This window comes from Octopus bimaculoides, chromosome 3, assembly GCF_001194135.2.
Source record: "Octopus bimaculoides isolate UCB-OBI-ISO-001 chromosome 3, ASM119413v2, whole genome shotgun sequence".
Lineage (NCBI taxonomy): Eukaryota > Metazoa > Mollusca > Cephalopoda > Octopoda > Octopodidae > Octopus > Octopus bimaculoides.
In genome coordinates this window covers 145671185-145685085 of record NC_068983.1, presented here as the reverse complement: position 1 = coordinate 145685085, position 13901 = coordinate 145671185, and the positions used below count along the sequence as shown (strand labels likewise).

Genomic DNA, 13901 nt, shown 5'->3' with positions numbered 1-13901 from the left:
CTCTCTCTCTCTCTCTCTCTCTCTCTCTCTCTCTCCAGAACTCGTCAATCAATGTTGGTTTGGTTGTGTCTCTGTAACTTTACAGTTTCGCAAAAGAGACTGGTAGAATAAGTATCAGACTTAAAAAATAAGCAGTGGGGTCGGTTTGTCCAACTAAAAACCCTACAAAGGCGGTGCCCCAGCATGGCCACATTCCAGTGACTGAAAGAAGTAAAAATATAAGAATAAAAGATAACAAAGACAAGAGTTTAATTAGAAGAGAAAATACAATTCTACAACTATTGGGGAAGTGACGACCATTCTCAATATGCAGAAAAGGAGCTGATAAGAATTTCATGCAGATTAAACTATGGGTGCACAGATGCATAACAGAAGACTGCATATATAGCAGATGCACAAACATAATTAGCAGCAAGTGCATCCACAAAATAAATCCTGCCAAGTGGGTTCCACAGAAGTAGTTGACAGCTTTTCTTATCACGATTAGTAGTGGAAGAGAGTATTCTGAAAGCATAGTATCCTAAGTATGAACAAGATGGAAAAATTCAGGAAGCTATTATCTCTGCTGACAATAAAGGTACTCTCTCTCCAAGTGAATCGGTGAGTGTATGATACTTGCATACAAAGTATAATGTTGCATAATGGTGAAACATTGACACTGAATTGCGGAGGAAGTATGAATGGATGAAAGAAATAAACTGAGTGTGCTCCACTGGATGTGTAATGATGGTGTACATGAAGGACAGAGTACAAATGAGCTAAAAAAAAAAAATGGGTATAAGAGGAATCAGAAGTATGTTCAAGAGAAGACTGAGCTGGTTTGGACATACTTTGCATATGGGGAAAGACACTTGAGTAAAGAAATGCCAAAAGATCTAAATGAAAAGAATCTGCAGAAGAGAAGACCTAGGATGACTTGGGAAGAAGTGAAAAAGCTGATCTCAAGAGGAGGAAACTCATAAAAGAGGTACCAAAGGGCAACAGAAGCCCCTGTTCAACCCATGCAAGTATTGAAAAACAGACATGAAAGGCATGCTGCCATTTCTGGCATCTACGTCTAGATATTCAACCAGTAGGACAGTGTTGAAAAAAAAATATCAATTGATTATGATACAAAGAGAAATTCAAAATCGCATCATAACCTCCCACCATACATGTTCTCTACAAGCCAAAGAGGGAGTCTCTATGCAGTTGTTTATCCTCCTGGAACTACCAACCAAATTTCCATCAAATAGCTACATTATCCATCTTTAAAATACAGTCCTTCAGACCCCTACAATAATGGCATTGTCACAGTTACAATGCCTGCTTGATCAAGGTTGACTTGGGACTCAACAACAGCCTGGGCAATATTATATGAGGCAGATTTCCAATATTGTTTCAATCAGAGGCCTTGCTTTATACAAAGGTGATAATATCTCAATCACTTTTGGTCACTGATAAGAATGATACACTGGGGACATAAAACAATTTCTATTCATTGGACTGATGGTATAATTATAGCTACTATGTTCACTTCATGTGTCCAATAATTGATTATTCTTGATAATCACTACATTGCCATAAAGATATGGACACATTTCAACTAAGCAGGTGGACAGCTATTTATCCTCATTCATAGTCGGCCATTTTAATTATTCCACATATTGATTTTGCTTCAGTCATAATCTCAAAAATTATTAAAGGAAGAAACCTTCACTGTGATCTTGCATTTTCTGATACACTGGGACAAATATCAGAAGAAAAGGCCAAATAAAATGTTGTTGCTGCTGTTGTTATTATTATTATTATTATTATTATTATTATTATTATTATTATTATTATTATTATTATCATCATGCTGGCTTCACCAGCATTATCTAGAATGTCACAAATTGAACTCTCTTCAAAACTTCATATGGTGTTACCCTCTCCATATTCTGTTAAAATCTCATAAATCACTGCCATATTCTTCACTCTGAGCTGGTCAAAGTATTTGCTTTGATATTACAGTCCTTAAAATCTCAAAGTTATGTTCAATCTGGCAGTTTTCATTCAAAATTCTCATTAAGATTTAGATTGTATAAGTAATGGAATTGTGAAACAAGAAATTGCAAAACAGAAATGTTGAAAACTATTAGGCTAGAGATATTTGGCGTTCTCTCAGCTAATGAATGAGACCTATTGTAAATAGAGTAGCTTAGTTTTGTCTGTTAACATAAAATATATGCGTGTGTGGGAGAGGGGGGGGGAGAACAGAATGACAGACAGAGACAGTCAGATACCAACTTGTCACATCTTTTAGTCTTTTATAAAGTGCATGTAGAGAAAATGGCCAAAACTGTATCAGAACATGTGCAGAAATTAACTTAAGCCATGTGTCTTTCCTTTTCTTAGGCAAAATTGATGTCACTAACTTTCCATGTTACCACTTTCTAAGAATCCATGGTTAAGTATCCTTGTGGCAACCAAAAGCAAGATAATTGGAGACTATTTCAATCACAGACTTTTTTCATATCAGAATATCTTCTAGATATTTCCAATTATTTGGTTTGATTCTGGAGTTTTTTTTCTCCAAATGGTTTGACTGTGCACCCAGACATAAATCTAAGTAGTTCTAGGTCTCTAGGTATTTGTTCATTCCTTATTTTATGACTGTTTTTCCATGCTAGTATGGGTTCGACACAAAGTTATTTGTAGCAGGATTTACAGCTGGATGTTGTTCAAATAAGGAATTTTTGTGGCACAGGTCTCTGAAAGCTCAATGTAGCTGATCATGTCAATAAGGAATGTGAATATTATCACCATTTTGATCCAACAGTAACAAGCATGGAATATCAAGTCATGCAACTCCATGCACATGCATACATGCTCACACAAACACACATGTACAATGGACTTCCTGCAGTTTCTATCAACAAAATTCACTCACAAATAATTAATGAACTTGAGGCTTCAGAAGATACTGAAGCTGCAGTGAAATTAAATTCAAAACTACATGGTAGTAAAGTGAACTTCTTAACCACAGAGGTTTGGCTATGTACACATGTGGGCAAAGATTTTTCTTTTTACATTGAGGATTCTACACACATACAATACATACCAATCATTATTTCTTTCATAAACACTGAGAAATATGAAATATTTGTTAGATAAAAAAAATGAAATTTGTAGATTCCCTTTCCCCAACTCCTCCCAGAATCATAATGTCTCTGATAGTTTAAAAATAGAAATTTGAAACTTTCAAAGGGAAAGAGGTCCAGATTGAAAAACTGTGTTAATAATTATATATTCACAAAGGGCAGAGACCAAGCAGAATCATTATGATACAAAACAAAATGCTTAGCAGCATTTCTTCCAACTTTATATACTGAATTCAAATGCCACCAGGGATGACTTTGCCTGTCATCTTTTCAGGGTCAATATAAGTATCAGTTGAGCAGTGGGGTCGGTGTAATTGACTTATCTCCACTCCTAAAGTTTCTGGCATTGTGCCAAAATTTGAAATCTATTTTATATATATTTGCACAAATATAGGTAAGAAAAAAAAATTAATTTTTTCCTTCAGAAGAAATAACTGTCAACACAATGATTGTGAATCCTACAAATATTGAACATATGTGTTTGTATATTGTACAAATTCAATTTTTAATCTTGCCCCTCCTTAAGAAATATAACCCTTTAAAAACAAAAATTTTTAAAAAAGATATCCTGTGCATTACTACTTTCATAGACACTGGAAAGAGTGAAATGTTTGTTAGATTATAAAAAAATAAAATTTGTGTATTCCAGCTTCTAGAATTGTAATATCCAATGTTTCAAAATAGAAATTTAAAGAAATTTTTTGGAAAAAAAAAATTACAAATGAAAAAGCTACAAGGAGTGGAAGGAAACTTTTAATTTAATTTAATTAAAGAAAAAAATTGTTTTCTCAATTCTTTTTAACATCATAATCTTAAATTGAAATGTAACATTCAAAAAAATGTCAGAAAATGTAAAAACATTTTAAGCCATTCCATCCAGTGTTGTGCATGTAAATTTTGTGTGACATAAATCATGCTGACATGGTTAAGTAGATAGTATCTATTTATAGCACGAATTTCTTTCTAGATAAAAATATAAACAGTGTTTCATTGCTACCAATGTCATTTTTATTTTCTGATTACTTTATATGAATAAATATGAGCACAATTTTGCTGTAGTTAATTAGACATTCATCAAAGCAATTTCCAATCTGGAAAGCATGATGACTATTGTAAACATTGTGTGCAACAGCAACATAAAAATTTAAATCTTTATTACATACAGATGCATTACAATATAATAAACATTTAATATATATAACCACTACCATAGAGAAATCCAAAATTAATATAGTGATTTAAACTCTTCGCTACACATCAATTGGTCTGGATAATGGATATAATTTGATTCTTGTCATATTGACCCAGTGAAAAAGTGGGTCACATTTAGTTCTCATATATAATGCACAACCCTAACTCAAGAGGTTTAAAATTTCAAGGAAATAGTGGATACATGGATTTCCATCATTATGTAGTGGGTGGGAGTAGCTGGAAAGAGAGCTAAAAATGGCAGTGATGAGCTATCAGGGTGTATCCTCAAGATACACAAAAAAAGTAGAAGAGAGAAAATGGACAGAAGATTTTTTATTTATATATATATATATTTATTTATATATATATAGGAGTGTACTGTAGTTCGCTTGAAGCATTGTGTATTGTTTGTAAAATATAATGTCTTGCATGGCACAACAATGCACTATAATAACATCAATGGACTATAATAACTGTTGTAATTTAACCATCCCTAGTCTGATGTAATATTTCGGAATACAAAAATTCTTTCTTCAGACAACCCTAGGAATTGATCGAGTCACTGCTATAATCGGTTTTCCAACGGGTTTTTTTTTTTACCGGAAGTGTCTCCAAGAAGCTCCTTTCGGAATTCCTCAAGAGAAGTGCATGAGGGCGGTCATGTTTCAAGCCTGTGTGTGCTGGCACATCTGTAGCGCTGCTTCTAAGTTACGTATTATACATGCAGTTTCCTGTTTTATTTTTCTTTAATTTTTTTTTTTTATAAATAATACATGAGCATGTTATCAAAAATGAGTGCATTGTTGTGCCATCCAAGACACATTATTCACACACATACACACAATAAACATATTTTACAAACCTCAGTGCCATGTACTGCTGGTAAGATAGCATCAAGACTCCAAGATATACCCTCAGTGCCAATAGATCCATCAGCTGTAGAGTGTGGTACTGAGATAGCCTGTAATGTTGCAGTTGATGGTTTTTCTCCTGATACTTCTCCAAGACTGGAAGAATTGCAGGACATGTTGAAGAACTGCAAAGAAAGAAAAAATACAAGCCATTAAAATGGATTTTAGAGATTCTGTTCAATGGATTATAAAGTCATTATACCTCTTATATTTTGAAAACATTAACCAGTTTTTAAACATTAACCATTCGTTTGCTCCAACTTATCAATTGACTAGAATAATGAAAGCAAAACTTTTTAAAAATTGGAACTGCTACTGCAATCAATACCATGTCATACTTTTGTGGTTTGTTCATGTTTTCATGTTCTCTGTAGTGCATAGTGGGAACCCAACTCTTATTGTCATTATAATGTTTATATTTGTATGATATACATAACCGCCAAGAGATATTTCACAAAGTGGAACAAGAATGCTTTCAGGGTCCCAAGAAGCAGGATGAGGGTCTAAAAACTCAAGGAATTATGATGTGCTTTTTTTTCTTTTTTTCTTTTAAAAGGGAATCAAGGGTCCTTTCTTGGCTCCTGGCCAATGTATTGGTTGAGCGCCCTCTTACTAGGCCCTGATTACATGTTCACATCAAAGATGTCTATTTCAACATACTGGGTCAATTCAATCAATTATGACTTTTACAAAATATTACAAATTTGTGGCTAAATGCCAAAGATTATCCAGTTCTATAAGACTCAGCAAGTACAGACAAGCTTGAGTAAAGTACAAGACATAATGACTGCAAGTAGAGGATAATGAACATTCATACAATTTAGTTTTGTGAGCTTGCTCAAAAGAAAAAAATTTTTAATGGAAATTATGTTATTTTTAAACAAATAATTCTAACATATTGCTCACAGGATATAAGAGAACCAAAGTAAACCTTTAATAAATGACAATGAATTTTCAAACATATGTTCATCCATCCATATTACAATAAATCATGATCATTTAATGTCCATGTTCCATGCTGGTATGAGTTGGAGGGTTGGCAGGATCTGATGGGTTTGAAGACAACATCGTGCTCCAATGTCTGCTTTAGCATGGTTTCTATGACTGAACACCCTTACTAATAATGCCAGCCACTTAACACATACATTTTTTTTTTCCTTGTGGCACAAACAGCCTGCAAGACTGTTTGTGCCACAAGTTCAACTGAGAGGGGCTACAGTAGAGAAAGAGGCATCCTTGTGCTGTGAGACGAGGGGGTTAAAGTGAGAGAGGGAGTGCCAGAATAGAGCAGGTTTCTTGCTGTAGAAGAGCTACACAGCTACTCACATTAAAGAGGAAAGGTGTGAGTGGATAGGGTGGAACTGAAAAGAGATTAAAACAGGTTGTATATTTGGGAAGGTAATGGATGATTTAAATGCTAAAGGGTTAAACTCTGCTTGATTGCTTATAAAACTATAATGAATAGGAGAGGAGGACTGGACTTCAATGGACTCCTCCTACCCTCACATCAAATTTGTTGCTGACATCATTGTTGGCTCTCACTTTACTTACTGTATATGGCTTATATTAAATACATTTTCCACACTGTATATGGCTTATATTAAATACATTTTCCAAACAAAATTTTCTAAACTCTAGAATGTTTCTAGTAATTTACTTATTATGAATGTTCTTACTATAAATAGAGAAGGGATTTGTGAGTAAAGGATAACACTATTAGACATTATATAAAAATGTGGAGCAACTTCTCTTTTTAATTTTAGACTGGTGCTAACAGTGTCTAGTATAACACTCATCATCATCCTTTAGTCGCGGAAATCGACCCCAGGACTTATTCTTTGTAAGCCTAGTACTTATTTTATCGGTCTCTTTTGCCAAACCGCGAAGTTACGAGGACGTAAACACACCAGCATCGGTTGTCAAGCGATGTTGAAGGACAAACAGACACAGAAACACACACACACACACATATATATATATATATATGATGGGCTTCTTTCAGTTTCCATCTACCAAATCCAATCACAAGGCTTTGGTCGGCCCGAGGCTATAGTAGAAAACACTTGCCCAAGGTGCCACGCAGTGGGACTGAACCCAGAACCATGTGGTTGGTAAGCAAGCTACTTACCACATAGCCACTCCTGCACCTTCAAAACAATGCTTCAGCATGACCACAGTCCAGTAACTTAAAAGAGTAATAAAAATACATGTGTGCAAGCACATACACTTGGCATTTTATGTCCACTTTCCATGCTGCTTATAATCAATTCTTGCTTGAAGTAACTTCTTAGACAGGTCAGGTACTACAACTTGCCTATACATTCCATTTTGCTCTTCCCAACACCAGCCACTAAACAGATCATTCTGGGTACACCTTATGGTTCCATCACTAGAGGTCATTTTTGTCTTTGGCAAGGTCAAAGGGCTCTCTCTCTCTCTCTCTCTCTCTGATAAAAGAGAGAAATCCAAGGCAAAAGAGTGAGAGAAGAGGGATCAAGATGGAGGGAAAAGACTAGGAAGTGAGAGAGGAATAAAGGAATAGTAATGGAAGAGACACAGTGATAAGTAGCAACAGATATGTTGATTGCTAGTAAAGAGAATGAATAGAGAAACACCATGAGGGATGTGATGAGGGGGGGAGTGATAGAAGAGTAGTAGACAAGGAAGTAATGGGGGGGGGAGAATGGTGTATGTCAACAATGAATGATGAAGAGAGAGAGAGAGAGAGAGAGAGAGAGAGAGAGAGAGTAAGGGATAGTAATAAAGATGGAGGATGGCAAGAATGAGTGATGGAGAGAGAGGGGGGGATATCAGTAAGTGATAAGAAAGAGAGTAATCGGAGAAAGGCAGTGATAGCTTATGGTAGTAATAACAGAACATCAACAGGCCTAGGTACCATTTCTCATTATAAAAGCAATAATGGAGATAAAGAGTAACAATGGGAGGATGAGGGGATTGGATACAGAGAGATTCAATAACATCCCTCATCATACAAGCAACAGGAATGTGGGAAAAGTATAGCCATAAGGTAGGGAGAAGATTAATGATGGGGTTCCAAGCAGATAAATCTAAATCCAAATCTTTATCCCTCACTACCATTTTAACATTTATTTTGCCATGCTTGATTGCCACTTGTTAGATGCAGACTTTGTCATTTCTTTTCGAGAAGTTCAACCTCATGAAACCAGTCATCAGTATGTCTCCTGTCTTCACAGGTCTCCCTCTACAGTAGGTGTCATCCGCACAGATGCTTTTCAGAGATAGGGAGACATAAGGAGAGAGAGAAGATAAGATATACATTAAGAAGTTCAAACGACCTTGATGGTTAGCCAGTTCATACTGATACTAAAGGGACTTTTGAATCACTCCATATGCATGTGTGTGTGCTCACTTGTGTGAGCATGTGTCTGTGTGTACCTCTGAATTTGCAACCAAGAAGAAAAATCACTCAATTCAGAAGTAGACTGCAATTATTTATTTATTATTGCCATACTGAATATCCTGAGAGCTACTAATCATGTAATGAATGTCTGAAGTGTATGTATGCTTACATACACAGGAATATTTGCAAATATGCATATTTTTCCAAGTGTATACACATAGGTAGGTCGGTGTTGACATACATACACAAACACACACACACACACACACATACATACATACATACATACATACATACATACATAGACACATTTATATGCACATGAGAAAAGGTATATACATAGATATGTAAATACTATCAAATTTATAATCGTATATATTCGTGTATAAATCTACTTAACAAACTAGCCATATCTATAAATCTCTCTGCTTGACCACTCTTATGGACATGTATCTGCATGCTTGTATTGTGTCTGTCAGTTTATCCGTGTACATGAAAATATACAAACTAATACCTACATTAGACAAATGCTTATATGTACAATTTTATAATTGTGTGTGTGTACATCACTATATGCCTGTTGATTTGGCTCTGCACCTCTTTTATATTTGGATGCACATACATATGCAACCATATCCACATATAAGCACTCATATCTATACACAAAGCACATATGCACATTCACATATTTATGTATGTATACATGCACATATACTAAACACACACACACACGCACGTGAATTCATATAAATGTGTATTCATATAATTGCATATTATGCATACTGAGTCTGGGGGTGAAGGTGGGAGTGATAACTAGACATGCATGAACCTCAAGGGGTAAATTTTAATTTGTCAAATCAAAGGATTTATTCACTCAGTCATTAGAAATTAGAAATTAGTTGATATATGACTAATGTCAGTGCTGCTTTAGCTTGTGATCTACCTGGCCATTTACATTTAAGTGTACAGTCTAACCTTAAACCTAAAACCTGACCCCAATGCTAAACCCTAATATAAATCATGTCATTTCACATGCTAGACTACAGATATGGCAGTAGAGTGCAAGCTTAAATAGCGCCCTACTGTCTATGTGAAATAAATAAATGAAAATTATGTATCTTAAATATACACATATCAAGAAAATATGCATATATTTACCTTGTGGTAAACTTCTAAGATATCTGAAGGTTTGTGTTACTACGTTCTTTCAGAACCCATAAATAAGACACAGGTCCGCATGAAGACTTATTTATATGTAATGCACTTGGCCACAAGGGTTTGAATGTAAAGTAACTGGAATGCATAAAGGGAACAAACTGAATGTGCTTTTACATACAACTGAAAATATCCTGTCAAGTCAGTGAAAATACTCCCAAAGCGTTCTGCTAAGAAAGATGCTACTGTAGTTATTTGTATATTATACACACTTATGTATAATGAACACCCATAATTACGAGAAATGAAATTTTGGGAGGAAAAAAATACCAGTTATGCACTGTTTTCATTTACATTATGTGTGTGCATATACATTCTGTAATTAGCACACAAAAGAAATGAATGTGCATAAAAAAGGGTTAGTTACTTAACATAATGGAATACATAAAAGTTATAATTATTATACTATGAAAAGTCTACAAAAGTCTATATGAGAAGTCTACAAAAAACATATTTTCCCCATCAACAGTTTTTTACATCCACAGTTTGCCATCTGAGAGAGAGAGGGGGAGAGAAATTGAAGAGTGGAGGTTGCAATATAATTTTAAATTCATAGTTTACAATTGTTTCAACAATTCCATGGTGCCCTGCATAATGCTAATAAACATGTCTGTTATTAATGGATCTGGTAATATATGCTATACAGTTTATTTCCATAGCATCCATGGAAATTGTTTCATCCAAACTTTTTATAAAAACAATATTGTTTTTTATAGCATATATCACAAGATAATTAATAATGGACATGTTTATAAACATGACACAAGATTAGTCACCATGGGCTTGTTGAAACAATTGTGAACTATTTAATATTAATAATGCACTCCAATCTTCAATTTTTTATTTCATACACACACACATACACATTTGAGTGTATGTGTCTGTGTGAGTGTCTGTGTGATTATCATTAGAATGATGCAATTTTAATAACAATAGCCCCACTCCCACCCGCACTGGCTTCTGTGCTGATAGCATGTAAAAAGTACCATCCAAATGTGGCTGATGCCAGTGCCGCCTGACTGGCTCCCGTGCCGGTGGCATGTAAAAAGCACCCACTACACTCTCGGAGTGGCTAGCATTAGGAAGGGCATCCAGCAGCAGAAACACTGCCAGATCAGATTGTAACCTGATGCAGCCTCCTGACTTGCCAGTCCCCAGTCAAACTGTCCAACCCATGCCAGCATGGAAAACAGACGTTAAACAATGATGAAAATGATGATGATGATGATGATGATGATGATGATGATGATGATGATGATGACTTGACAGCATCTGTGATTAGAAGGTTTTCACTGTATATGCATATGTGTATACATGCACACATACATGCACTTGCACACACACACACATCTCTTTCTAAATATCATTGTAGATTATATTTTCACACACATATGCCTTGTACAAGGTGTTGCGCATTTACCAATCAAGAATCCATATTACATCTTACTAGGCAACAACTAGTATCAATTGCAGAAAAGTGAACATACCTTACACCTGTTTTTTAACTCACCATCTAAAATTGACAGCCTCTCAACAAACAGAAACAGTCACAATGCTATGTATGTAAACTAAAACACATGATAGCAAACTAAACATACTAAAAAAATACTGCAGGGTTTGGAATACGAATCTCAATGGTTCCACAACAAGGTACAAGACAAAATAAACTAATGCAATAACTGTCAGATAAGTAGTATAAATTCAATAAACTCTGAGCTGATCTATTTGTTACACCTATGATCACTTACAGAGATAGAACTACGCCAAACATATTGACTATGGGATATATACCATCAAAGACCTGAAATATTTGTTAAAGAAAAAAGAAAAGCTGTTTTTAATGTTTACACATCTGTTATGATCCACTCAAAGTCAAAGATAGGTGTATATAGTTTAACCAAGGTGTATATAGTTTAACCAATAAGATTTAACAAACGCAATGCATATATGACTTCAAGGCAAATACTGTAAAGAAGAAAGGAGCAGGGAGAGGGTGGGAATTGCTTAAGAAAAAAAGGAGCAAGACCATATGTTGTCCAATTAATAAGTTAGCCTATCTAATATAATGTGAAAACTAATTTGTGTGTGTCAGTGTCACTTCAACCCCTCCTCTTTCACTATACAATGACACTTCTACTATTGCTCATAGTGGAGTGAGAGTAATAGTAGGCATAAAGATGGTGAGGGTGGTGGCAAAGAGAGAGAGAAAAAGAGAGACAAAGAAATTTAGGGAGAGTTGACACTGTTTTTATTAAAAGTAGTAGTGTTGATGGTAGCAACGGAAGTAATAAGAGAGAGAAAGAGTGGGTATGTGAGAGAAAGATGGACTGAACACTGAACCAACATACTGAACAATGATAATGGGGTGATAGTATGTGCTGTAATTGTGATAGAGACAGAGGCAGCGGTGATGATGGTGGTGGCCGAGGCAGTCAGAGATGATAGTGAGAGTAAGTGATGTGAAAGACAGTGTTGATGGTGGTGGAGGGGAAGGTGGCAAAGTCAAAGGTATTGATGGTGGTGGCATCAGAAGTCTGAATGGTGTGTGTATGGCAGATGTGGTGACGATGGTGGTGGTACTGTTGTTTATCATGCAGCTTTGCAATAAGTTCCAAGTCAACAAATTATATCATTATTTTGATGAAAATTGTTCATTACTTGAAAAATATTGTTCAAGTTTAATAAAATTTAATATGTACTCAATGCATGAAGTGTCATTGTTGGGGGCCAAGACCCAATGAAAAGCCCACCACAGGAGCTAGCTTAAAAGCCACCCCATCAGGCAGCTTTTAAGCTTGTCACCAATAAATGCCTATTGTCACACACCATATGGTCAATATGGTCAGAACTGACCACATTGCCAAGAAGCAAACAAGAAACAGTAACAACTTTATTCTTTTTACAATGTCACAGCAAGAATAAAGTCAGCTGTATATGTAGGAATTGCTTTACAATATCCAAAATATATTTGCAGGGCAGAGAATATAACACTGATATGGACTTATAGTCCAGATTAAAATAGTCAAGAATAAAATAGAAAATACAAATTGATTTCTTTTGTTTATTTATTTATTTATTTGTTATATAGGTTCATATAAACACATTTTTCCATCATAACAACTGTTATTTCAGTATGAATGAGATAAATTTTACAATGTTGACACCTGTATGTCATTGAGAAAATGTTTTCACAGCTGACTTTCCAGTCTTCTAACCACTCAGCCATTCAGTAGAAGTAAAACCTATTATCAAAACCAGACAGACAGAAGCAAGCAAAGTAATGTGCTTTGCCTCCGGAAACAATATAATAGTCACCAGTGGTTGGTTTGAGTTTATCACTATATCTTTAATAATCAATCACCTTAACTTCACAAATACTGCACCTATTGTAACACTTTATATGCCACATATTGTACAACTGAAGCTCTGGCCGAGATAAAGCTAAGTATATTACAAAATACTTTAAATTTCAGTTCAGATGTAGAGCTACAGCAATAGAAACTAATTGTCATCATCATTAACATTTTACATCTACTTTCCATGCTGGCATGAGTTGAATGATGGATCATCACAGTTGGAGTACTGTACACTGAGACTAGTTTCTATGACTGGATGCCTTTCCTAACTTTAACCACTTTATAGTGCATACTGTGGTACTTTTCCCATGGTACCAGCTCGAGAGAGGTATCATGTCTTTGACAAGACTAAAAGTCCTCACAAATCACATGCTCATTTGCTAGCCTCTTTATAAGTTTCATTCAATGATAACTACCCATTTTTATTTCTTGTTGCATTAAGATACCCTTTTCCATTTAAAAACCTGTTTTTTTGTTTTTTTTCTCAGCTCATAAAACAACACTTCTTAGCATAAGTTATTCAGATAGTCACCAGAATTGGCAAGCAATTGTTAATCAGATTGGAAACACAAACAAAAGGTTATAAATCCACCAGACACTAGTCACTTGATTTATACACTAACCCTATCAATCAAAGATAGGGAAATATGACAGATGAGAAGCTATAGTTAGGTTATATAACTAGTTGTACTGAAGAGTTGAAATAGAAACAAGCTGTTTGCAG

At 35.1% G+C, this 13901-nt stretch overlaps 1 protein-coding gene across 3 annotated transcripts in view; it reads right to left on the bottom strand.

The window, feature by feature from the left end:
- The window catches only part of LOC106869125 (microtubule-associated protein futsch), a 157191-nt gene that overhangs the window by 59664 nt on the left and 83626 nt on the right, over positions 1-13901 (bottom strand). For all 3 annotated transcript variants that reach the window (XM_052966609.1, XM_052966608.1, XM_052966610.1), the window contains one exon: positions 5176-5349. In XM_052966609.1, coding sequence (XP_052822569.1) covers positions 5176-5340 — 165 coding nt within the window. In that variant the 5' untranslated portion in view covers positions 5341-5349. The remainder of the gene's footprint in view (positions 1-5175; positions 5350-13901) is intronic.